Genomic DNA, 27,219 nt, shown 5'->3' with positions numbered 1-27,219 from the left:
AGGACAAATGGGCAGCCTGGCAGAGATCTCTCAAGGCCTTCGAGGAATACGTGGCGAGATGGGCAGGGGGACTGGCCCCTGGGCACGGCCTGGCACGGACGGGCGCAGATGGGCTTTCCTTTGGCGCGCCTTCGGCGCACCAGCGGCGCGCCCGCTGCGCAGCCGGTTGGGAGTAGTCATTATATACTGGCGAGGGCGGGAGCGGCCAAGCACTGGACGGGCAACCCGGAACTTCCCCCAAGATGGCAGCTTACCGTTGATGTTCCCCGCGGCAGCGCCTAATCGGCTGCGAGGGATGAAAGTGCAGTATTGAGGTAGGTAGGCTAGTGCAAAGTAAGCAAATTTAAAAGCAAAGTTAAAAAAATGCGGCACCTAACTTTCCCGGCTTCCGCCTCAGGAAAGAGCAATCAGTCTAGTCTGCGCGTGTGAGTTCTGGCGCGGCTTATGTACTGGTGAGGGCGGGAGCGGGCAAGCAACTGGACCGGCAACCGGAACTTCCCCCAAGATGGCGGCTTACCCTTGATGTTCCCCGCGGCAGCGCTTAATCGGCTGCGAGGGATGAAAGTGCAGTTGTGAGGTAGGTAGACTAGTGCAAAGTAAGCAAATTTAAAAGCAAAGTTTAAAAAATGCAGCACCTAACTTTCCCGGCTTCCGCCTCAGGAAAGAGCAATCAGTCTAGTCGCAGAGAGGATTTTTAACATCATCAGGATCTCCAATCAGAAATAGGGAATATGTGAGACAATTGTTGGAAGCTTTACAATGTCCAAAGGAAATTGCAGTGGTCAATTGAACAGCCCATGGGAAGGAGGAGGATTTTGTGACCCTCTGCAATAGATATGCAGATAAAGTTGCACACTTCTGAGCCAAACAATGGTGCATTTTTAATGGGAACTACACAGGAGAGAGTACAGAAAGAACTGAGTTTAGAGTGTTGTTAGCCATTGCAGACACTTGGGATGAGGTAAAGCATCTGCAGGAAGAAGTGTCTGAACAGTAGGAAACTAGTTGGATTAAAGCAGATTGTGGGAAGATAGATGATGGAACTTGGGTTTTGACTGATGGTCGAGCAGTGTTACCAGACGATGTATTGAGCCCTGTGGTGAGGCAGATTCATGGGGCAGTTAATATTGGAAGGTATGAAATGGTGCGAGTGTTCCGACAGACGTGGTTCCATCCACGGTTTTGTGCGTTTGCTGAAGCAGTGTGTCACAGATGTGTTACGTGTCAACAAATGAATGCTAGAAGGGAAACTGTAGTTGCATTGAGTTACATAGGATGACCTGGGGGTCCCTTCAACAGGATCCAACCCGATATCATAGAGATGCCTAGGTGAAATCGATTGAGGTACATTTTAGTGATAGTGTGTGTTTTCTCACGGTGGGTGGAAGCATATCCAACTAGAAGGTGTGAGTCGGACAGTAGCGAAGTTTTTACTTAAAGAGTTGATATCACGCTTCTGATTTCCGACCGCATTGGAATCGGGCAGAGGAACACACTTTCATAGTGAGATTATGAGGCTGCTTTGCACTGCATTACAAGTTGATCAGAAATTGCATTGTAGTTACAGACCTCAGGCATCGGGCCTCGTGGAGCAAATCAATGGAACTCTCAAGATGTGAATGGCAAAGATCTCGGTTCATACACGTCTCTGAAATGGCCTGATGCATTCCTTTTGGTTTTGATGAGTGTGAGTAGCATTCCTGAAAGGAGAAAAAGTCTTATGCCCCACGAGATATTGATGGGGACGGGTGATGAGATTGCCAGCAGTGCCCTCTACAGTGTTGATTAACATCACAGAATATTTGATTATTGCAAAGGACTGGCTGACGTGGTCCATTCTGTGTCTCACCAGGTCGAAGCTGCGACGGCTCCGACATCGAAGGATCTCTGCCATGACCTGTATCAAGGGGGGTGGATACTCGTCAAGAAACATGTGAGGAAGAGCTGCCTTGATGCTCGGTGGAGAGGTCCTTATTAAGTGATTTTGGTGACAAATTCAGCTGTGAAGTGTGGAGGCTTGCTGAACTGGATCCACACCTCCCACACCCACAGAGTTTGAGCACCTTGGAAGAAACAGCTCCTCTCCCTGAAGAAAGTCCAGCCGTGGTCGTGAGGCCACTGGAGAGGACAAGTCAAGCTGTGGAAGTAGCTAATGAGGCTGGCCACAAACCAGAGCAAGCTGAGGGGGGGGGGGGGTCACTCTACACAAGGCCCAGACAGCGATTCTGAGGGAGATGGTAAAGTTGTGAGTGATACAGAGTCAAACTCAGCAGAGAGAACTGGGGTGCAAGGTGATCAGGTGAAGAGAAGGAGAGCAGACTTTGCAGGAGAATGATGGCCTGTGAGACAGAGGAGGCAAAACCTGAGAATTGCATCTGAAAGAGATCTTGCCCCTGTGTCTGAAACGTCTGAATCAGAGCAAAGACAAGAGGGCATGAGGTTAACAGGGAGAGCAAGAGTGCCTTGTCAGGGATATGCTTGCGCCAGAGTGAACTTACGTGGTTACAGATGACGGAAGCAGTGGGGACAAGGAGACGGAAGTCTTCGCGAGTTGTCAGCAGAGTTCCAGACTGAAGATTGAGTTTGAACTAATAGTCCCTGCGTTGGAAATAGGAGTGCTAACAGAGACTGTACCGAATCCTCCAATATTGAGTGGTGTGAGGGTTTTGTTTCTGAGAGATCTGTCTTCCCCAACCTTTGGATATCAGCCACCACCAGGGATTGTAGCAGTTCGTCTTGAGATCGTACAGTGTGTCATTGCTGAAATTGGCTCTGAGCTTGTGAGAGACTTATAAATGAACTGTAAACTAAAAATCAAAAATAGCTTTAACCCCTTGCGAGCCGTCCGACGTCATGGTGGGCATGTGCGGAGGACGGCCGGGGGCCGTCCGAACCACGCCCACGCTATAAATCACCCGCACCGCGTCGGAATTTCCGCTGCGGTTAAAGGGTTAAAGAAGTTAACCTAGGCATGAGTGGAAGAAGAATAAATCTAGGTATTTTCCCTAGAAGAAGAAATAGGGCTAAGGAAGTCTTTTGAACTGCGTAAATACTTGTACAACAAACTTTGAATTTTGCTTCCGGAAGTGCAAGGAACTGTATGAACTTTGTTGGGCAGCAATCATAGGCAGAGGTAGAGACTTTGTGCTGATCCTCTTGCTGTGCTCAACCGAATTCAGTCAAAGATGGAGTCTGGAATTCCAAACCGTAGAGCAAAGTGTGTGATAGGTACACTCATAATAGGAGTGATACTGGTGATAACTGTAGTAATCATAGTGTCTGTAAACATTTCACACGATGCAAATGTTGAGGGGGTGAGAATACAAGGTGCATCCACACCTACCACTTCTAGCACAAAAGTGGGTACATTAGGAGCAGAAAAGGCTATTGTAGCTCAAACTAGTCACATTTTACATGTAGATTTGTCTAAGGGTGATTATACGTTGAATGCCTAGGTGAAGTTACAGTACGAGTATGTAAATACGATGGATGTGAGAGATTGTTATGTGTGTATGCATTTGCCAGCGTCTGTTGAGGAGGGAATTCGATATTTTCACCTCCCATTGACGTATGGTATTATATGGGGTTTATTGCTTAGTATGTTTTATGGTAAAGGACATTATGAATATTATTTCTTCAACTATGATGCAGTACTTGGGGCGGAGCTAGCCGCGGAACGAAATGGCCACACCTTAAGTGAGCTCCTCCGGGTGCCCGCTATCATCATCCCGATCCTACACTACAGACGGTGTCCTTACGTCGGATATTCAAACAATACATAGCCTGACACAGGACCTTCACTCGACGGAAGTTTTTTAAAGAAACGGAATCCCAGGTGCGAAGAAATATCGAATGAAAAATTACGGTGGCCTACACAGTGGAAGACGGGGGTGCGACACCAGCATAGAGTGGAGAACAGGGATGAGACGCAGAGCACGCAACTCAGACTCCAGTGGCTTCGCCTACCGCAGAGATCGTGCTGCCGGAGGCTGGTACATGCACCGACTCATTGCCCACGAGAACTGACCAAAAGACCTCAACAGATACAGGTACGCCGATCCCTGTGCCATTAACAAACTCGCCAAGCGTCATACCTAGCAGCCCACACAAGGCCGCTCGATTGTGAAGTGCGGCTAAAGGAGGTGCGCCGCGGTGGTTATCGGGCCTTCTATTTTCACCCCCCGAGGACGAAAGACACATGTGGCGGGCCGCAGGGCCGCAAGACCAAGAGTAACCATACTGACCGGCATAGCGAGGAGGTGTATCGATACATGCCACGTGGAGGTCTGTAATAAGCGCGCAGGGCGGCACAACAACTTACAGCAACCATAGCTCCTGGAGAACTCTGAGATATCCGTAAGCTAAAGTTGGGTCTCAGCCCCTGTGCTGCACCCCGGCCCAGAACATCTAGCGAGGAGTTACAGGGGGTCTAAGCGGCAGGCCCAGGCCGGCACGAGAGACGTACCCGCACTGGAGGCGGACACTTGGGTATACTCAGTTACGCATCTGGAGCGATCGCTAGCCCACAACGCAGACAGACACCTGTGCCCAATAAAGCACCAGAAGACTGCAATCGTGCCAATAACACAGGGGACCACGCTTAGGCCACAATGGGTAAGCCAGTCAGGAACCAGCCGAAATTAAACTTTGATCAATCTAAAAAAACACCGGACCAATCCGGAGAAGACCACCAAACCAATCCATCGGCAGTGCACAATCCGGGAGGTCCCGCGACAGACAGTGTACAATCAATGTTTGCTACGATCCAAACGGCGCTAACAAATATTGATGGAAAAATTGACAACCTCACACACAGAGTAGACCGCATGTCTGAACGACTAGACAGACATACCGAAAGGATAGACATGGCCGAACGCCGGATATCAGACTTGGAAGATCTCAGCACGCAAACAACATCAAAGCAGACCGGAGTGGACAAACAACTGGCTATATTGACCGCTAAAGCCGAGGATTTGGAGGCCCGGTCGAGACGCAGCAATATATGAATCATGGGAATTGCGGAAACAACAAATACAGACCCAATGGAAAAATACACGGAACAACTGCTTATTACACTGCTGGGCAGAGAGACATTTTCGGAGGTCTTCCTGGTTGAAAGAGCACATAGGTCCCTAGCCCCGAAACCACCAGTGGGCACGAGACCGAGGCCCATCATAGCTAAACTGCTAAACTACCGGGACAGAGATGCAGCGCTACGGAAGGCTCGAGAACTTGGCGCCTTGAAGCACGAGGGAATGGATATAGCTCTATACCCCGACTTCACGCAATCGGTCCAGGAGGCGAGGAAGAAATATGCGCAGGCAAAACAAAAACTCCGTGACTTACAGATTCCATACGCCATGTTATACCCAGCCCGATTGAAGATTACCGACGAGGGCTCCATGAAGATATTCAACGAACCTAAGGAACTCCTGAAATATTTACAGACTAGAAAACCGAAGGGGGAACGCAGGCGCTCACCGAGGGACAGACAGCAAGATCAGGGGCCCCTGTCGGACGTGGAATGATAGGACTGCCTGCCAAGGCTATGCACGTGAATCATGCGCCTGAGAGTACCGTGACATAGACTCTCCAAACAACAGGACCTGATCCCACTGTGCCCTGTTATGGAGACGAAGACGCTGGGGCCCCCAGCGGTGAACTATGACAATTTAACTACATCCAGTCACGGGAGAACTGAATTGAAGACTGGCGGTTCAGATAAGTTGCAAGAAGACTGTATTTCTATATGTACATGAGTGAAGTGTTACAAGGCATGTGTTAATGTTGTTGATAATGTTGGTGTTAGTCGTTAAATTGCCGCATTGAGACGGTACAGAACCGGGGTTTACACTGATGTAGTGCCTTCCTATACTGTTAATGAGGCCCCTCCTCAGGATGTCAAGAGGGGGAAATCCCGGCTCCTCCTGCCCACCCGTGTGCACTACACCTGTTATTTACATGGGGTTGTTCACGGATACGCATGCTAGGAGAGGAGGAATGAGTTTGGTATTCCTAAGGGAGATGTCTTCGTCGGAGGGATATAGACGAAGTGGGAGGGGGTGGGACGGGGGGGACAAGTTAAAAATTCACCAGGCAGCAGTAGACAGCAACACATTCTGTTCACAAAACTGTACACAAATGAGCGTAGTGATTCAAGAAACTACTAACGATGACTCACCTGTAACCCATGGCTGAGACGAGACAACAGGTTAGGACACTAATCCTAATGACCTGGAACGTGAGAGGCTTACAAGACCCACGAAAAACCAAGAAAGTCCTCGCATACTTAGATAGACACAAAATAGACGTAGCATGTATTCAGGAAACACACACAATGCCGCAACGAGAATGTAGAGTGGGATATAGATGGGCCCAATTCCGAGTGGCATCCTCTTACTCGAACTACGCCAGGGGGGTATTGATACTGGTTAAACGCAACATTCCCTTCACACTACTTAAAGCGACCACAGACGATCAAGGGAGATATATTATACTCAGAGGTAATTTTGGAGGGACGGACCTTACAATAGTCACAGGATACAGGCCAAATGTGGATGACCCACAATTCTACGAAGACCTCTGGGGCAAACTCAGAGAGGCACAACCGACATCCATAGTATGGGGGGGAGATTTCAATACGTGCTTAGACCCACTACTAGATAGAGCCTCTGGTACCGACGGTAAGCGAGCAGCCCGCTCGATTCTAGAGGGAATGAAGGAGTGGTCCATGGTAGACGTATGGCGCCTAAGACACCCAACGAGGCGAGAAGGTACATGCACCTCACTCACTCACAATACCTGGTCAACATTAGACTTCTGGCTGACTACACAGGACGTTTGTACATGGACAAAGGAAATAGAACACCTACCTAAGACCCTATCAGATCACTCCCCCGTGCGACTGGTATTAGAGAGCCCCACACATTGCACCGAGGGAATTCACATGGCGTCTTAGACCATCAGCACTGAAAGATCAAGTCTTCCGAGGAGAATTGAAACAAGCTATAGAAGATTTTGTCCAGATCAATACTGGGACAGTGGAGAGCTATAGGACGCTCTGGGAGGCCTTCAAAGTAACCATAAGGGGCCATTGCATTAGCAAGCATGCTGGTATCCTTAGAGATATTAGGCAACAACTAAACATGGTAGAACGAGACATTCGAACACTGGAAGCCGAGTATGCTTCCACACTACAAGATTCTCTTTTAGCAGCCATCCGTAGCAAAATAGACACATATAACGAATACGCAGACACTGAAATAAAATACCTTTCCAAGCAATACACGGCTAGAGCATATGGAGAGGGTGGGAGACCAGGCAGAGCATTGTCACAAAAAATCAGGCCAATGCAGGGAGCAGCACTCATTACAACCATCACGACAGACCAAGATGTACAGGTATACGACACTCCTTCCATCCTAGACAGTTTCAGGAAATATTACACAACACTGTACACCGCAAAGACGACACACGTACAAACGGATATTCATGAGTACCTTGACGACATAGGCCTGGCTTGGCTCTCTGACACCCATAGGGAATATCTAGGGCATCATATCACTGAGAACGAATTTAAAGATGCGATTAACTCATTGCCAAATAATAAAGCTCCGGGAATGGACGGCATACCGGGAGAATTCTACAAAGAATTTAAAGACCTGTTGATTCCACAATTAGCTCAGATGTTTGAGGAAGCGTATGAAGAGGGAGCCCTTCCGATGACGTTACGGGAGGCGCTGCTATTAGCTTTTCCAAAACCTGCCAAAGACCCCAGCTTCTGTGAATCATACCGCCCTCTCTCCCTTATAAATATAGACATGAAAATACTGGCCAAGATATTAGCAAATCGTATACAATCACTGCTAAAACTCCTAGTGTTCCCGGATCAGGCGGGATTTATCCCCACATGATCCACAACCCAATATTCGCACAATCTTCACGATGTACCATAGCCTACATCCCGAGATACCGGCAGCGGCTGCACTATTAGATGCGGCAAAAGCTTTCGACTCTGTGGAGTGGGATTTCATGATCACCATTCTGTCCAGAATAGGATTCCCACCGGCCTTTCTGAAGTGGATTGCCCTGTTGTATAATGAACCCAGAGCAAGAGTACCCATCAACGGGCACACGTCCCAGCAATTTGAGATAACCCGTGGAACGAGGCAGGGATGCCCCCTGTCCCCTATTCTGTTCGTGCTTACACTAGAGCCACTTGCATGCAAAATTAGACAAAAACACCTGGAAACGGCACTCCAGTTTAGCCTCCGGCATGTGGGCATATCCTTATACGCAGATGATATGGTCCTGTACACTAGACACCCAGATAAGAATCTAAATCCACTAATTAGAAAATATATCAAATTCGAACAATATTCAGGCCTTAGCATAAATTGGAACAAATCAGTAGTGATCCCTTTAACTGAGACAACCCCGGAACCGACACTAGACTACTCATTGAAATGGGTCACAAATCCGGTAAAATACCTCGGAGTATGGGTGCACCGAGACCCAGAAACGGTGATAAGGGCGAGTTATGGTGTGGCAATGAATAAATTGGAGGACCAAATTGAAAAATGGATTAAATTGCCTCTATCTATGGCTGACCGCATAGCTCTCCAAAAGATGATAGTTTTACCCAGACTCCTCTATCTGTTCTGGAATATCCCTATATGGCTTACGACAGCGTTCTTTGCCAGACTACGTACAACGCTGCAGTGGCTCACGTGGGCCGGAAAACAGCCCAGGGTGAGTTGGAGAGTACTCACGAAATTGTACCACCAAGGGGACTTCGCCGCTCCCGATCTGCAACTATACTACTACTGTGCACAGGTACATCATGCCGATTATTGGTCGCAACCTCACTCTCATATTCCACATATAGCAGTGGAAACCGACAGTGTCCGCCCGCACGGACTAACAGAATACATAGCAGATCCAGTGAGGAACTACCCTAACGGTGTGATACATCCAGTCAAATGCACATCCAGAGCATGGCACGTGTTGGCGACACGAGCAAGGAAATATCCCATATACGCACCTGCGCTCCCCTTGGCGCATCACCCCAAACTTTCTGTCACACAAGAGCAGAACATGATGACGGCACTGGGGGAAATGGGGCTGGCAACGATGAGCTCGATATTTCCGCATAACACATTAATTCCACTAACATGCCCATCCCTAAGTGCGCACCAAGCACCGCTAAAAACGTTCGCTTACCTCAGATTAAGGGCAGCAATAATAGACCTATACGATACGTTCCCAGCTGAAAACACAACACTGCAGGCATTAAAGACGTTGCTCACAGCACCAACGCGTGTCAAACTAGTCACAAAACTATATACCACATCGCAGAACAAAAAGTACACAAACCCGGATAGGGCATTGACACGATGTGTGGAGACCTCTGGGGTGCCTATTTCGGAAGACGACTGGAACTATAGCTGCACACAGCTGCATTTACTCAATCCAAATTGTCATTTACGAATTATACACTTTAGATTCCTTCATCAGACCTACTATACGCCTGGCAAACTGTATCGCTATGGCCTCAGGGCAGATGATAAATGCCGCAGATGCTCTGCCCCCTGGGCAGACTTTATCCATACAGCCTGGTCGTGCCCTAAACTGGAAACGTACTGGTGTGAGCTGTTGGCAGCGCTGGCCCGAAAGTTGTCTGAGCCTATCCCAAATACACCCACTGTGTGCCTCCTGGGCACCTATAAGCTCAAACAGCCTAGAAGGCGCAAATTGCTAGTGGTGGCACTCTTACTGGCAAAAAGACGAATAGCAATTAAATGGGGCAGTAAACGCCCACCTCGGTTCAAGGACTGGGTGTCTGATATGACATATTGCAGAGAGAGACCGGGCACCTACGAGGATGAGCTGCCGCAGGCATCTAGGCCCAAGGACTTTTGGCAGCCATTTCTGGACTATTTACTCCAAACCTTGGGCCAAAATGAAAGCCTGGGGTGCGCCGATAGAGCTAATGGGAGCAATTATAGAGCTTTATTCACACACATGGGTCCAAGTGAAAAAAGGAGACGGCCGATGCCTGACAAAGAAACTTCGCACGCTTAACGGCTTAAAGCAAGGCTGCGTATTGGCCCCCTGCCTCTTCAACATTTACACTGCGGACCTAGAAAGTGACTTACGTTCTATCCAGGGAGATCCACCAAAACTGGGTAATCTACCCATAATGAGTCTCCAATACGCAGACGACATTGTGCTCCTGTCACAAACTCCTCTCGGCCTACAACGCATGATTTCCAAACTCGCGTCGTATCTCTCGAATGCACAACTAACAATAAATCTTAAAAAAACAAACATCCTATGCTTCTCCGGCTCTCGCAAGAAAAGACAAAAATTTGTCTGGAAGATAAACTCCACCATACTAACTCAGGTAGACCAATACAAATATTTGGGCATCTTACTGGACCATAAGTTAAAGTATAAACAGCACTTGGAACAAGGGAAATCAAAAGTCAAACAACTCCAATTTGCCTTTAAAACCGTCCAAAAACATTTACGTGGAAATTCCACTGGCCACATTTTAAAGATTGTAGCTGCCAAATTCTTGCCATCACTTACATACGGCTCTGAGATGATGGCAACTCGGAACTCCATAGTCCTAAATCTCGCTCAATCCAGCCTGTTTAAAAACCTTTTTTCAATTCCGCGCCACATTTCCCAAGCCTATATACGTTTGGAATATGGTCTCACAAATCAGTTTCCGGCAAGACAAGGAGCCCTTGCCAAATACTACTGGCGAATGAGGGATGCAGAAGATCACTCCCTGGCTCATCTGTGCTGGTTAGAAGTCGAAAAACAGGCAGGGCTCCCCAACTCCATATATAAGTCCCTTAGGCAAGCGCTTCAAGCGTTAGCACTGGAAGAATCCTGGCTTTTACCCATGACTTACACCGCTTTCAAACAGTTAACCAACACAGCAATTTAACAAGCGTCACTACTAATGGACAAAGCTGCAGTGGTTGGTAAAAGCCATGCTTGGATTGTCTTGCCATCATACATCCACCTGAAACCCCATCCATATTTGCAAGACTGCTTCAGGGACTATTACAAAAGGAAATTAAGCCTGCTAAGGCTGGGTTGCTTTTTGAGTAAAGACCTTACCCCCAAATGGCTATGGTCGTGGCCAACACCCGAATGTCGCCTTTGTGGAAAAGGCGCGGAGTCACTACTGCTCTTAATATGTACTCCAACAACAGGAGGAACAGCCATCAGAAGCCGAGAAAGGGGCGGGTGAGAATGGGGGATCCTCTCGCCCGGTGAGTTCGGGGTCATGCTTATAGCTCTGACTAACTGTGTATTTGTCACAGGTATTAGTATACTGATGCCAGTACAGGTTGCATGGGTACATTACAGTGTCTGTATTATTGTCGAGCATCAATGCCCAGGTTTGGATCGCTAGGATAATGTAAGATCATCCTTAAACATAATGCTGTGCAGTAGAACAATGGAATGTACGTAGAGATCGATATATATATATATGTACTATTGTATAATGTCTATAAGATGCTGCTTGGTGAAATAAAAAATTAAAATAAAAAAAATAAAAAACTATGATGCAGTACTTTCAGAAGTTACAACTTACAAGCACCTCAATAAATATGATTATTACAAGAAAGAAGATAGATTGGGGAAATATTTCATACCTACCGTTACACTAGACAAAGCTTCTAATTTGACATGTTTATTAACGGACGTAGAGAAGAAATTTGTAGATCAAGTAGAAGATAGGCGTAGACAATTAACAGTTAAACTTAACAGTAGAGTGGACTAAGGAGGAGTTAGCAAACAAGGTGAAGGTGAGCTATGGTCCAATAGCTCTGGATTTTGAACAGCAAGGAAAACTATGCATTAGACAGGTTCAGACTTACTATGATAAGATCTTTGTGGGACAGAGTGTGTGTGTGATCACATTTTCACAACTGAAGCAACTGTAAATACGTTTTTGCAAGTAGTGGTGCAAGTGGTGCCAAAGGTGTACTTTGTGTATAGAAAAAATGCATATGTGTGATTGTCATTGAATTGGTATGGTACATGTTATGTAGCTGTTGTGTTCCCCAAGATTATTCACGTTGAAGAGTTGAAGCCTTTAGAAGATGGAGAACATCACAGAGAGAAAAGAGGTCATAGTGCAGGAGAGATTGTTGGAAATGTATTTGGAGCAATAATACCTAGCTTAGGAGTGATCATGAATGATGTAAAGATTAGAAAATTGTCAACCATTGTGGATAAGATGTCAGTGAATACAGCTCTGTGTTTTTTACTTATAGATGGAGAAATGGTGTCGATAAGAGCGATGGTGATGCAGAACCATCTTGCTTTAGGTATATTATTAGCAAAAGAGGGTGGAGTCTGTAAAATGCTGAGGGTCCAACAGTGTGGCACCTTCATTCCTGACAACAGTAAGGATTTGAAGAAATATATAAGTAACATTACTGAGATTCACCATGAGGTGCATGAAATGGCAACTGAAGGAGTATGGACAAAAGTTGGGATAGGATTAGGAAGGATTGGGAGTTAGTTTGCGAATCTTGGTAGGGTTTTGGTTACATTCTGTAGCCCATTATCATAGTGGTGGTTTGTGTGATTCTTTTGCTTGGAATGATAAAGACCTATAAGTGGCATAAGGCAGGACAGGCTGAGAGATCTCTTAGGGAACGAGAAAGGAGAACGGAGAGACTGCAGGACAGTCACCATGAAAATCTCAACAGTTTAGAAAGATTTTGGAAGGAAGAACAGCTACAACTTCTGTTTAGGTTGGTTCTTTCTCCAGGTGTTTGTTTGTGATGACACATGTCATCAGAGGGGGGGACTAATAAAGTGCAATTGTGCTCTTTTCATTTGTAGGGGTGCATCGTAATCCTGAGTAGTTCGCACCTGCATTTATTCTTTTGTTGTATTAACGTGAGGGTGTTAGAAATGTATTGTAATAACATGGAAATTATGTGTTAAAATCCCAGTTGCATAAACGTGAAAAAATTAATGTTGCAGAATATGATGTGCTTGATTCATAACAGTGGCGCAAGGAATTTGTATACGCCACCTACAATTATTGACATTTTTGATGTGCTCATGTAATGTGATGATTTAGAAATGCTCGGTGAAGTGTTAATTTTTATGTGCTTTTTGTCCTGAATGCTCTCGTAAGGGGGGTTGAATGTGTTAGCTTGAAATTCATATGCTTGTTGGATTTTGTTCTTTCTCACGTTCTGTTGCAGGTGGAGAATTCATCAATGTTAGTTAGAATAACGCTTTTATTTTAGGAGTTAGGCTCGGGGAGGAGAAGATACAATGAGAGCCAGAAAAGCTGATAACAGGAGACATGTTCTTTCTCGCTGAAGAAGGCCTGGGAATCAAGGTAATAGAGCCAGGAGTGGGGAGCATCGAAACTAAATGGAAATTCACCTATGAGATGAGTGGATGAGTCGATCAGGAGACCGGACTGTTCCCATGAGGCACAGGGTCAGACTGATTTGCATATAGCCATGTCTGAACTGGGGTGGCAGAATGGGCTAAAGAACGGTGATGGATCAAACCCAGATCTTTTGACTGGGTGTGAGTGTTTGATTGGTTCAGAAGCTCCGTCCATCACCACCCCCTTTTGTACCGCTTTGGCCGCCATAAGTGTGGCAGGGTATGCTCAGACGTGAGTCCCTTGCTCACTTTGCCACTGGATTCAAGCAAGCCGGGCTGAAGACGGCTGTAATGCCAGAAACCGGTCCTCGGAAGCTTGTTTCCGGTCCAGGGAAGGCATGGCTTGGCAGTTCGGGCTGGACTGTTCCCATGAGGCACAGGGTCAGACTGATTTGCATATAGCCATGTCTGAACTGGGTTGGCAGAGTGGGCTAAAGAACAGTGATGGATCAAACCCAGATCTTTTGACTGGGTGTGAGTGTTTGATTTGTTCAGATGCTCCGTCCAGCACCACCCCCTTTTGTACTGCAGGAGACCCGAATAGGCGTGTTATGTGATTTTGGTGTGGGAATTAGGGACAGTGCCCCTGGGGCTGAGTCAGGAGAAGGGGAGAGAACGGAGGAGGAGAAGGAGCAACTTAGGCGAGCTCTGTAGGTTATGCTACTTGACCCGTACAATGTGAGTGTACTTCTTATGAAGTCTTCACACGCTGACACCTTTTCCTAAACTTGCCTGGGGAAATGCTAAGTAGGGATGACACACTAGAGATAGAGTAGGGAAAGAAAATGCTTTTTACTTACGAAACTCTGATGAAGTCTGATTTAGACATGGGAGCTCTTATTGCCTGCGTTCTGATTCTCGAGTTTGCCAGTCTGTTTATGCTTCAGCGAGTTACCTTTGCTCGTAGGTTTGCTTTTGTATTAGTTCCAATATATCTTTACAACCTCGCCTTGAGGTGTCTGTATGTCCAACTATTTTTGGCCATGTAATAAATAGACTAAACGTGAAACCTGGAGTCTATGATTCTTCAGAGTCATGAGTATTGGGCCCGTAAATTGCTGCATACATTGTTGTTAAGATGTATCTCTTCCCTCTACATTGTCAATCAGGAATCAACGATCCATCCACCAGAGAGTGTTAAAGAAATAACTTGCAGTGTGGCACTTCACCCCTATCACGTCCCTGCTACAGACGGTAGGAGAGGGACTTTTTAGTCACACTGCAAATCAGGGGAAGGTTATTCCTTTCCCCTGCATGGCAACAGGTACTTTAGCTTCCCATGGTAACATGCCTTTAATCCTTTTTCAAGAACCTTAACATAATGATACACCTCAATGCGCCACGTTGTGGTACCACTGTGACGAATTCTAAAAATGGCGCTTGATGGCTCATGTACATAGGTTAGGTTATTTAACCCAGATAATTTCATGCATGTAGGTTCTCTATGACAAGATGTGAAATGAGTACGGTATTTTAAGCATGCAAAGTGCACACGAGAGGGCATACCGTGAATATAAGCTTTAGCTACACTGACAAGAATGACTGACATGCTGCACATGGGGGCTAGGGGTGCCACATGGGAAAACTGAGGCTATTGTTTGAATGCAACTACAAAGCATAAAGAGGCAAGTTAATTGCATGCTTATTATCTGGAGGTACTGGGTGGTGTTGGGCGGCCTCCTATTCATCTGCTTGTTTAGGTAGACTGTGCAGTTTAGATGTATTATTCGTATGATGCGTAGGTGAGTCCTGTTATCTATGTACACAGGTTGGTGGAGCCTTTCTGGTAAGCATTTCCATTTGGTTAGAGTGCCGAGACTTCATGATACTTAACAAGACTTCACTGGAGCATGCTAGTGATCTGCACATTGTTAAATGAGAAATAGAGGGTCCTTCCTCCCACATACGGTTCCGGTGGTGTGTCTATCTACTTCACACAACCCCTGCTCTCTGGGAGCTAGCAGGTGAGAGGCAGTTGTAAGAGTGTAAAGAAACTGGAAAACAATAGGTAATGATGGGTGAATAAAAGCAGATTCCTGGAGAAATACTATTAATTTAATGTGCCCATATATATGTAGATTATTTGAATTGTAATGTACACATCAATGCTGTCTGTGAAACACATAATAATCTACCACAGTCTCAAATGCAATCTGCCATAAAAACTACTAAGAGAAATCTTACTCTGAATTGAATTTCATGTGTCCAGTCCAAGGATCATCTCCAGGTTCAAACTTGTGGAGGCAAAGGCCACAAGAAAAACACTCCACATTATCAAACTCACCTAAAACATACATGTAACAAGGTTAGATTTATCTCTAGTCAAACACCGAGCATTCTTCAGATTTGCTTATTACAAAGGAACACAAGTTCCTCTTGATAGGCCCCATCCTTTGACACAATTGTATATTAAATATCGACCCCCAAAATAATGTGGTACAAGTATATAAAGGACAGAGTATCAAGGAACAAGATATTGAAAAGTAAGTGTATTTAGGGAAGTATAGATTTATTATTCCTAATTTCACCTCTAGGCACCTTGAAGATATATGTACTACATAGATAGATAGGTAAAGAAAATCTAGACTTACTTACCAATCGATATTTTTTTCAATACTTTGTCCTCAATATTGTGTCCCATTGATTATTCTGGGGACAATGTTCAGAGTGCTCAACCTTCAACAGTGTACTACTTCACAACCACCTATTCCATCATACTTCACAGCTCTACACTGCACCTGCTCACCCACCACCACTGTATGTTCACATGCTGCTGCATTTAGAGCTGCACATTCCTGCGTGCTATTCCGTTACAATGCATAGCACAAAACCATCTTTATATTTCATGCCCGCTTTTGCTAGGAACATCACAATGCAGAATGCTGTAAAGTTTACAATCCTTTCAAAGATTCATTTAATGAAGTGGAGCATCTTAGATTTAGCAAGAACACATTGGAAGTTTTTTTTCACTTTTCAATGATTTTATTTTACAGCAGCCTGCGAAACTCCACATAATCCTTTTCTCTAAGAATCCAAGAAATCTTGGTAAATCTAATAAGAATATGTTCTTACAAAGTTAGTATGTTCTGCATTCTGTAAACTCAACGGAAAACTCCATACTGTTCCTAGCATTGATCATTTAAGCCAGTGTCAGCTTGTCTATGGTAGTACAGATGCTACTTAAAAAAAGGCTTTAATTTCGGAAGACATAATGGGGAGCATGGGGTAGTCCCCAGGACTACTGAAATGTTTACACCTTTTAGGCTCACAGGTTGTCTGATAAAACCCGATCGCTGTGATATAATAGGTGTCGGGGAAGATAGCCAGGTGTCTAAAACTACCCTTACACACAGCAAGCTGTGTCATGCTTCATCATAGGGCTGCTGACATACCTCCACGCTAGCAAAGCTGGAGGTGGAGCAATAGGGAGGGGTGAGACAGTTCAACACATTTAGGGGCCGATTCTGATGTCGGAAGGACTCGGGTCCGTCCGACATCGGTCAGGAGCCGTAACCAACCGACCTGCTGTGGTGTGTTACGGCCCTGCAAGTACGATGCGACCGAACCCTGTTCGGTCGCACTCGTATACTTCACAATGGGAGCATGCATTCCAAGCAGAATGCATGCCTCCATTGTGAAATGCAGGGGTGTAGTTTATCCCTGCACCCTGAGGCTAGCACCCCAAGGTGCCTGCCACCAGGTGCAGGGATCAACGGAGGGGCACCGTAGGTGCCCCCAGGCCGCCATTCGGTGGCCTCACACCCATGGGGGCCCTGCTGTGGGCCCCCAGAGACAGTTTCCGACTGCCTTATAGTGCCGGACATACCAGCACAAAAAGGCAGTCAAAAACTGACATCGTACTCCCTCGATCGTAATGAGGCGACCAGAGGAGTACTGAAGAATTTACGGATGGCAGGCGGGCTCTCTGAGCCCGTTGTATGCCATCCGGAAATCGGAGTCGGGTTCCATTCTGACCGAGCCCATCAGAATGGCTTGGTCGGAAAGGAATCCGGCCGACACGTTCGGGATGTCGTGATGATTTCCGTGGGGAACCTGTAATAAAATCATTAAAAATAGGTGTCAAGTGAAATGGTGCAGTGCTACCTTGATAATAATAACAACATACATACAAACATCCTGGGTAGAGCTCCCGATCAGGTAAGAAAAAGCGATCAAAAAGTGGGCGTTATCTCACTGATATAGACCACAGAGAATTAATTCTGGCCCCTTGGTGCATGGGGAAATACCAAAAAACATCCCAGTAGGTGCGTAAATTGCACCTTATGAAGGCATGTCAGGCAAATATACCATGTAACAAGTTTCAGAAATGCAGGCATGAATGCTGGGGAGAGGCAGAGCACAACCAGACACTCTGCAAATCATCCTGACACAATTGTAGGGATAATTCTTTGAGAAGGGTATCTACCCACTGCTCCTGGACCAAGGAGGTAGGGTTAGTACCCATGGGATCTTTTTTCCTTGTGAAGTCCTGATGAAAGGTGGGGTAATATTTAATGTAATTCTTTTTCGGCTGAAACATGTCAACATTTGTTTTCAGAGTGGAGGGGTTGGTGACTCATCTCAGTCTACCATACCACCATCCACAGCTCTAGTATTTTACCTCATTTTTAATCTGGGCAGGGAGTCCATAATTAAAGTTAGGTTAAGGACATCCTGTGTCCAGTTTTTCTATCGCAGCTTCTGACCTTTTTTCACATACGATCCCGCCTCTTGAACATTTTTGTGTTGTATTGTCTCCCCCCTCCCTATTGCTCCACCTCCAGTGTTGGCTATGACAGAGGTGTGTTAGCAGCCCTATGATGATGAAGTAGGACACAGCTTGCTGTGTGTGAGGGTAGTTTTAGACACCTGGGTATCTTCCCTGACACCTATTAGATCACAGCGATTGGGTTTTATGAGTCCCACTTCTTTGTGTGTCTTGGTTACTATTGGAGGTCGAAGTGGGTTTTATATTCCTCCTACCCCTTTCTTTTTTTGTTTAGTGAGCTGTCTGACTTGTCAGCCTTAAGCGGTCTTCCCCCAAACTTTTTGCCTTCTTCCTCCATTTTTTGATGATCTCGTTTTTGCCAGCCTTAGGCTTCTGTGCTAAGGTGTATGTCCTTACTCCTTAAAAACATGGTATAATTGGGTCATCCTCAATTGGCATCTTTAATTTACTTATTAGGCACTAGTAAATTGGTACTACATGCATCCAGACCGTTAAATTAAATGATACAAGTGGGCCTGCAGCATTAATTGTATCACCCACCTAAGTAACCCTTTAAACATGTCTCAGGCCTGCCACTGTAGCCTGTGTGTGCAGTTTTAAACTGCCATGTCCACTTGGAAAAATAAAAATGTTGCCTTCCTTTTTAATACATATAAGTCCCCACCAAAGGTAGGTCATGGACAGCCCAGATGGCAGCGTGCAGTGTATTTAAAAAGTTGGACATGTACTTTTAGGTTTAACATGTCACGGGGCCATATTACAGATATGGCACACTTTACTTGTTTGTGCAACGACACACCTTTCAAAAGGCAAACAAGGTAAGTGTGCCATATTAGAATGAATGTGTTCCACAAACTCGCACTGCCCTGGGGGCAGCACATTCACGTGAAATACGGGGCAGCTGTTTAAAAGTGCTTCACTGTGCAGACGGCAATCTGCCTGCACTTTTAAGGGTGATTAGTGATCCCCTTGCAGGCGGATGCAGTGAGTGACTGGACCCCCATTCTCCTCCTCAGGAGCTGCCTTTAGGAGGCACACTGAAAGAGCGGCAACTTTTTGTGGCGCATTTTTATTGTGCCTCTTAAAGACATGCCTGCCTCTGCGCCCACGTCAATACTAAGGCACGGCTACAGAGTCAAAGTTTTTCTGTCATTTGCATGGGGTCACACCCTCATGCAAATGAGGGAACACTCTCACATGATAGCACGGGTGCAACATGTGCGTCAGCGCTATCTGTATTACAGAATGGGACGCACAAGCGCGTGCGCCCACTTCTGCAATGCCATTGTGCCCCTGTGGCACAATGTATAACACGGGCCCTGTTAGTGAAAGCCTCTTACATTTATTTATCACTACTTCAAGGCCTAACTCGCCCTTAGGATAACATTGGAGTTACCTTATTATATTTAATAGGCTGTAACTTCCAAAAGGGACCAAGTAACTCGTTCATGTTTAGTATCTTTGGAATTGTAATGAAAAACCCTCTCTTGTTGAAAAGTATGATTTTACATTACAATTTTGAGAATGCAACTTTTAGAAAGCTGGCCTTTTCCTCCTTACACATGTAGTGCCTGTAGCCTGTCACAGGTTCACATGACTGGATGTAAATGGCAGTTGGGCTTTGTGCATTCTTCCTAGACAGCTACTGACAATAAAGAGCTTAGGTATGCCAGCATGGGCAACAACTGGCATGATGGGAGGGCGGAACTCAACACAGCCCTGCTTACACTTGAATAGGCTGTGTCCTGCCTCCATAAAAAGGGCAGCATACCCCCTGTAATTGGTCTACAGACTGGGCAGGTGAGAAAGGAAACCTGTGCACTTCAAAGTGAAACCTCTAGATGCTTCTCCCACTTCAAAGGAGGCACCTGTTATAAATATTTTACCTCAGACACCAACTCTTCAGCACACTCCTAGACCTATGGAGACTCTGCCAGGAAGAATGGCTCATGTGAGGCTGAAAGGACTGCCGCTTTGCTAGACTGTTGCCTTGCTGGACTACTGCCCTGCTGGACTCATGCCTTGCTGGATTGCTGCTCTGTTGTCCTCCTGCCTGAATCAGAGGTATTGGACCTGCACCTTTACCCAGGACTCTGAGTGACTCCAAGTGCTAGTCTGCTGGCCTCCTGTTCAGAGCCACAGGGACATAACAGTCTCCACCTGAACCAGCACCCAGATCCAAATGGAGTAAGCCTTGGACCCCCAAGTTTTCCCCTCAGGTCTTGGACCCTTGGTGTGGCCATAGCAGAGCTGAATTGCAGTTGTTGGGCTCTTCCCAAGCACAAATAGGCCTGTTGGTGCCAAAACCTTCTCACTCACACTGCACGCCAACGAGAAGTTCCATCAACGTAACCCTTCGTGCTACAGAATCGCCCGCTTACGGGAAACGAATGTGCAAAGCTCAGGTCCAAACGCATGGTAGAACAACAGGATCTTCACACTACAGCAATAACTGTCTGTGATGCCAGGCCTGCTCTTAGTGCTACATCGACGACCACCAGCGGCGCTTTACTTCTCCTCACGGCTCCTTCTACTGAGAACAGGACTTTGTGCTGGACCGAGAAGGTAACTTTTTAGCAAGACTATCCTGGTCTTGCTATACCAGTGGTACTCCAAGTACGGCCCGGGGGCCCTGTTGACCTTTACATGCGCCCCCCCCTGGTGAACAGTAACACAAGCTGCTGTTTAGTGGCTAAGCAATAATACTCAGAAAAAAATGTTAAATAAACGGGCAAGTATTTATTAACCTGCAAATACATGCTTGCCCGCTTATTTAACATGTTTTTACACCTCCTTTTACAATCCCTGACCCACCCAGCCCCCAAACCACTACCCTTCTGGCATCAGTTCGGCTCTCGGTCACACCACAGACTGCACTTTGCGGCCCCTTGGCAAATGTTTGTGAGTACCCATGCTCTATTTGATCCTCGTTCTATTGCTGTTGGCCTAAACTTGTCATTCTCCCGGTCTCACACAACCAGATAGCCGCGAGTCTCACTTTGGGGTTGATGTCACTGTTTTTACTTATATCTTTAACATTGCATAGCTCCGGTTCTACGGCCTGGAGTTTTGTCATTTTGGGCTTGTTTTATTTATTACATTGTGTGCTATTGTTCTAAATTACTGTGGGATTATTCTTTTGTTGTTTTAACTTTATTAGTGTTTGAAGTCCTGCATAAATACTCTATACATTGTCTCTAAGTTAAGCCTTACTGCTCAGTGCCAAGCTACAGACGGTTGAGAACAGGTTAATTCAGGGTTTTCTTGTGACTTCACCCTGACAAGAACTATGGTTACTGCTTGAGAATGGTGTCACCCCCCTAAAACCAGTAATCACATTTCTTACACAGGTCCATAAAAACTTCAAATTAGATGATACAATTAGTAAAAGCAAAACATATCATTTTGAAATACACATATTGTTAAGCATCCTCATAATAACTACAAAATTCTCATTTTTTAATAGGTTTCTTAGAAGTAAGTTGACTCATATTGCCCCCTTTTCGTAATCAAAGAGAATAAATATTCAAACTCCTGTTCTAAACGTGGTTTTAAAAATGCCTGTCGCTCTAGTAGCATTTTTTAACACCGTTTGAAATTGGGTTCCTGGTTGACTGGGGTGAGAGCCCTGATCAAGCAGTCACCACAATCCTAGTTAGGCTAAGTCTCAAGCACTCCTTAAATTAACTTGTGCTCACCCTCTGGTAGCTTGGTATAGAGAAATCAGGCTTAACTTAAAAGACAATGCGTTATGTAGTTGTGCAACACTTCAAACAGTAAAACTGTCAAAACACCACACAAAAAGATTCCCCAACAGATTAGAAGAATAGAGCTTAATTTAATGAACAAAACAAGGCAAAAATGACAAAAATCCAATTAGTCGAACCGGAGTTAGGGATTTTATAAAGAATAAACTGGAAAATAACTGTGGAGATTCTGCCAGGACATGCATAAAGTGCCAACAGTGGATATCTGGGAGTGCTAGACTGGGTCAAATCCAAACCTTTAGGCCGGCCATGATGGAGCGTGAGTAGTGGGATACAGTCCCAGATTAGTCAAGCTGAAGGTTTACCTTCTCAAGATTGGTGTCAAGAGTCCCATTTGCAGAGAAGCAGGTTGCCAGGCGCAAGGAGAGCGTCTGTAGCGGTGGTCGGCTGGTGTGAAGAGCATGCCGAGTGTTCTTGATGGGCAGGCTGGAGCCCCGAGGTGGCAATCCACTCTAGTGAACTGTGCTTGCTGTGTGACATTACAAATTTCTAGCGGCTTGAGCTGATCCTTTATGTGAGTGGCGCAGTTCCGAAGTGAAATTGCCAGTTCGCGAAGAGCCCAAAAGCTTGATTTAAGGAGCCAAAAAACACTTCCAGGGGCCCAGGACCTGAGAGGTGCCTTTTAGGGGTCAGGAGCTCGTTGAAGATGGGTCCAGGAACTGTAGGGATCTATTGTGTCCCTAAGGCTCAGATCAGGACAGTGACGGCTGGTGACATTTGAAAGTGGTAGGGCGCAAAAGCTTTTTATGACTTTTATGTAGTGAGCAACGTGGGCAAGCTTAATGGACAAACATGGGGTCCAAGCTGGATCCTCCTCAAGAGAATAAAATTGGAAAAAAAAATGCCAAATGGTGCATTTTAAAGCAAATTAATTTAGTGATAAAGCAAGGCTTATAAAGCAGTGAGATGATACAGTTTTGAAATATTAAACACATAAAAAACTGCCCCTTATCTTACTGAATTAATCTGTTCAACATTTACCGTAATGTGAAAACTATACAACGAGACAACTTCAGCCTTTTAAAGTGTGTTCTTGCCCAGTGTCTTGCACTGCATGCAGCATCAACTTTGGAAGAAAATGCTCTAACCAGGCTGTTGGAAGGACCCACAGCTGCTGATTGTAATCAGTCATATAGAAATATGTGAATACAGGTCTTTAAGCTGGATGAAAAATGTGGGGACTCTCTAAAAGGAAACACGTAAAATATTTTTGGGTGATTCCCATAGTGTGCTACTCAGTATTTTGTTTTCTCTCTGAGATGTAATCGCATCCAGATATATAACCCAACAACTGACCTACACCTAAAACCTGTCACTACGATGGGTTTGTCAATGGTTGTTAGCGGTTTAACATAAATGAGTAACAACAAGGATTTTTTATAAATAATTAACCTTCAAAATGTTGCAATTCTGAAATTTCAATAGTATTGAGTCCTGTGGAAGGAGTTTTGGCCCACACTTATGTGCGCTTTATGTTTGATATATATGTCTTTTTCTCTGCACATCTCGTCCATTTGAACAACTTCAACCACCTCTCTTTCCTCTTCAGCACTGTCTTTTCACTCTTCCCCTTCCTCTTCCTTGCATCTGCCCCACTTCACCACTTCCAAACATACACTGCACTCACTCACATTTAAGCAATGTATTCACTTTTGCTTTTGCCTTGTAATTATTTTGCCATCTGTTCACCCCCTTCACACACATTTTCACAAAATTGCAATTACAACTGGAATTCATAACCATTGTTCTGTGTGCTCTGCAGGCACCTTGCTTTGACTTCAGCAGCAGAGCTCTCAATCAAATCCCCTTAAAAACACCTGCACAGCTCAAAGTATGCACAGAAACAAAATGCAGAAAGAAATTCATGATTAAATAGCTAACTCTTGAGGAAGGTAAGATTAAGTAGAACTTGAAATAAGAGGGGAAATAAATTGCTGACATGCATTGCCTCAATCTTCTAAAACACTCATCTGTTCGTAAATCAATCCATGTTTTTGGCATTAAAGTTTTTAAGGGCATCAAGATAGGGCCAGTTTTATTGTCATACAGCAGATAACTGTCTACTGTAGCACATATCTATTACTTTGAGCTTGATTTGGGTATTTGTATCAACTTCATAAGGGGACAAGAAACCTGGCCTACTCATCTTTTGGATCCATTATGCGATGGAACAAATGCAGCAGCTCCACTTCTAACGGGGCCAGCGCTGTGCAGCTAGGGCCTGGGGTGTCACAGTGGGCAAGACCAGACTGCCCACAACGGGCACCGGGCGTTTTCCCAGTTCGCCACCTGAGTGGGGGCCACTTTTGGTACCTTGGGGGCCGTTCTTGTTACGGGGGCTGGCAATATCTGCCCCTGTAACAAAATCGCCCGAAACCGTCACTTTCAAACAGCTGGCCACACCGTCCCTGTACCCCAGGGGGGCCGACCGAGCAGTTTGCCAGGGACGATTTCAGTTCCCAGTCCAGCCCTGACAGTGGTGGAAATTAGGGTGCGAGGGGTCTCAGAACAATATACATAACAGAAGATTAGCATTCTAACATTTACCATTACTGAAGACAAGCCACCAAAACACATGACGCTGACAGTGTCACTGGCCTATACAGGATACTACCTTAGACTACAATGGCAACGATTTATTGTGAAGGGCTTTAGAACAGTAAGCCCTGAGTCATGCGTCACAGTTCAGAAAGTTGATTACTGCCTGGCTTCTGTCTCCTGCTTCAGAGCAAGGCGGGGCACGCAGCCTGAGACAGATCCCAGACTTAAATACACCGATTTGTTTAGCGATACGAATGTATCTCTAAATAAATCGATCTATTTAATATTTGTGCAGGAATGTGAAGAAAATACTTTCAAGAGGACGCAGCCTCAGAGCCCTAATGGAGAATCCGCCTCTGATCTGGAGTCCGGCAGACTAGCCCTTTGAGTCACTCTGGGGTTCTGGATTCAAGATGTACTCCAGGTCCCATTCTTCCTCTCCAGGCAAGAGGGCAGTATGCATCAAGTCAGCACAGCAAGGCAGAAGTTCTTCCAGAGCAGCAGTCCAGCAGAGTGACTGTCCTTCCTCAGTACAGCAGTCATTCTTCTTGGCCGAGTACCTACAGGTCGACTGAGTTGGTAGGGTCTAAAGTCCAGTTTGTATACCTAGTGGTGCCTTTAAAGTTGGGGAGACCTCACAGACGGGTCTTTGAAGTGCACAGAGGTCATCCCTTCCTGCCCAGTCTTCAGATTCAGTAAAGGGGAGCATGCAGCCCATTGTGTGGGTACAGGACCCAGACTATTCTAGAGTAAAAGTAAGGATGTGTCCAGGTCCTCCCAGGATGGCCCATCAAGTCATAGCTAAGCTCCCATTGCGTGTGGATGTCTAGAGGGAACACACAAAGCTCAGCTGTCACCCTCCCCAGACTTGTATCAGAGACAGGCTGTAGGCACACAGGGCTAAAAGCAGGAAAATGACAACTTTAGAAAAGTGGCATTTTCACAATTGTAACAATAAATCCGACTTTGCCATTAAAGAGATTTTATCATTACAATTCCACAGGTACTAATCATGACAGATCTTCCTCCACTCACTTAGGAATTACTGATTATTAAATGTAATAAGGAATCCCCAATGTTATCCTATTTGAGGAGCACGCCTCACAGTAGTGAAAAACGAATGTTGGAGTTTTTCACTAACAGGATATGTAAAACATAAAATATTATGTCCTACTTTGTACTTACACTGCACCCAGCCCTATAGGTCACCTTAGGGGTGTCTTATATGTAATAAAAGAGAGTTGTAGGTTAGCATGGGGTTTTAAATGCTAAGTCGAAATGGCATTGTGACACTGCCTTCAGACTGCAATGGCAAGCCTGGGACAAGTTCTACAGTGCTACATAGGTGGATGGTACAACAATTGCAGCAGGCCTACTAATATCATGTAATGTACAGGCCCTGGGTATATGGTATACCACTCAACAAGGGTCTTATAAATAAATGAAATATGCCAATTAGGTGTATCCCAATCAAACCATGCTTAGGGAAGTGAGCACAAGTGCTATAGCACTGGTCAGCAGTGGTAAAGTGCTTAGAGGGCTAAGGTCAACAAAACGAATTCAGCTAAACTGGAGGCAAAAAGGCAAACGTCTTGGGGCTACACTACCCTAAGACTGACAGGTCTAACACGTGCCTCATCAGCTGAAAGTGGGAAGAAGCAGCAACCTCCTGGGAGTTCTCATCACTAAGGCGGAAGAACCTGGAAAGATCATCAGCGTTTGTGTGGTCTGCCCCAGGTCTGTGATCCACCGTGAAGTCATTCCCTGTAGGGAGATGGGCGACCTCAACAATTTTGAATTTTCAGTCCTCATTTGCATTAGCCACCTGAGGGGCCTGTGGTCTGTCTGAATCAGTAAGTGTGTCCCAAACAGGTATGACGTCAGCGTCTTCAGTGCCTAGACAACAGCAACAGCTTCCCTTTCAATCACACTCCACCTGGGAAGTAATCTCTTAGAGATGAAAGCTACAGGTTGGTCTAGGCCCTCATCATTAAGCTGTGAAAGAAATGCCACTATACCATGCTCTGAGGTATCAGTTTGTACAATGAATTCCCTTGAAAAGACAGGGGCCTTGAGCATAGGGACTGTGCACATGGCCTATTTTAGGGATTCAAAGGCTTTCTGGCATGCGTGGACAGAGTCATGCCAGAAAGCCTTTGACTCCCTAAAGTTCTGGGCTGCTTCTTGGAAGTAAGCTCAGTCAATGGGTCCACAATAGTGCCATATCCCTTGACAAACTTCCTGTGGTAACCTGTGATGCCCATGAAGGCTATCAACTCAATTTGAGCTTTTGGGGGGCTACCAGGCCATAATGGTTTACATCTTAGCCTGGGGGTCATGGCTGCACCTTATCCCTGCCCACCAAGTGTCCACAGTACATGCCCATCTGCCACTTACTAGCCTAGATAGTCAGGCCCACATTCAGGTGGGAGGTAAGCACTTCCTGCAGGCGAAAGAGGTAGTCCTTCCAGCTGCTACTGCAGACAGCTATTTCATCCAAATTGGCAGCACTGAAGGCCTCCATTCCAGCCAAAACCTGGTTCACCAGCCTCTCGAAGGAAGCAGGGGCATTCTGTAAGCCAAAAGGCATCACTTTGAATTGGTAGTGGCCCTCTGGAGTGGAGAAGGCTGACCTCTCCTTGGCTCCTTCAGTTAGGGCAATCTGCCAGTACCCTGAAGTCAGATCAAAGGTACAAAGGGACTGGCCAGCCCCTAACCTATCAATCAGGTCATCAG

General features: G+C 45.7%; 1 protein-coding gene across 1 annotated transcript in view; it reads right to left on the bottom strand.

Annotated features, from left to right (window-relative positions):
* LOC144818171 (baculoviral IAP repeat-containing protein 1-like) overlaps positions 1 to 27,219 on the bottom strand; it is an 863,533-nt gene that overhangs the window by 299,445 nt on the left and 536,869 nt on the right. The window contains exon 7 of the mRNA XM_078675293.1: positions 15,631 to 15,730. Within this exon, the coding sequence (XP_078531419.1) occupies positions 15,631 to 15,730 (100 nt within the window). The remainder of the gene's footprint in view (positions 1 to 15,630; positions 15,731 to 27,219) is intronic.

Source organism: Lissotriton helveticus, chromosome 2_1 (assembly GCF_964261635.1).
Source record: "Lissotriton helveticus chromosome 2_1, aLisHel1.1, whole genome shotgun sequence".
In the NCBI taxonomy this organism is placed as follows: Eukaryota; Metazoa; Chordata; class Amphibia; order Caudata; family Salamandridae; genus Lissotriton; species Lissotriton helveticus.
The sequence above is the reverse complement of the archived record's forward strand: the minus strand, read 5'-3'. Positions and strand labels throughout refer to the sequence as shown.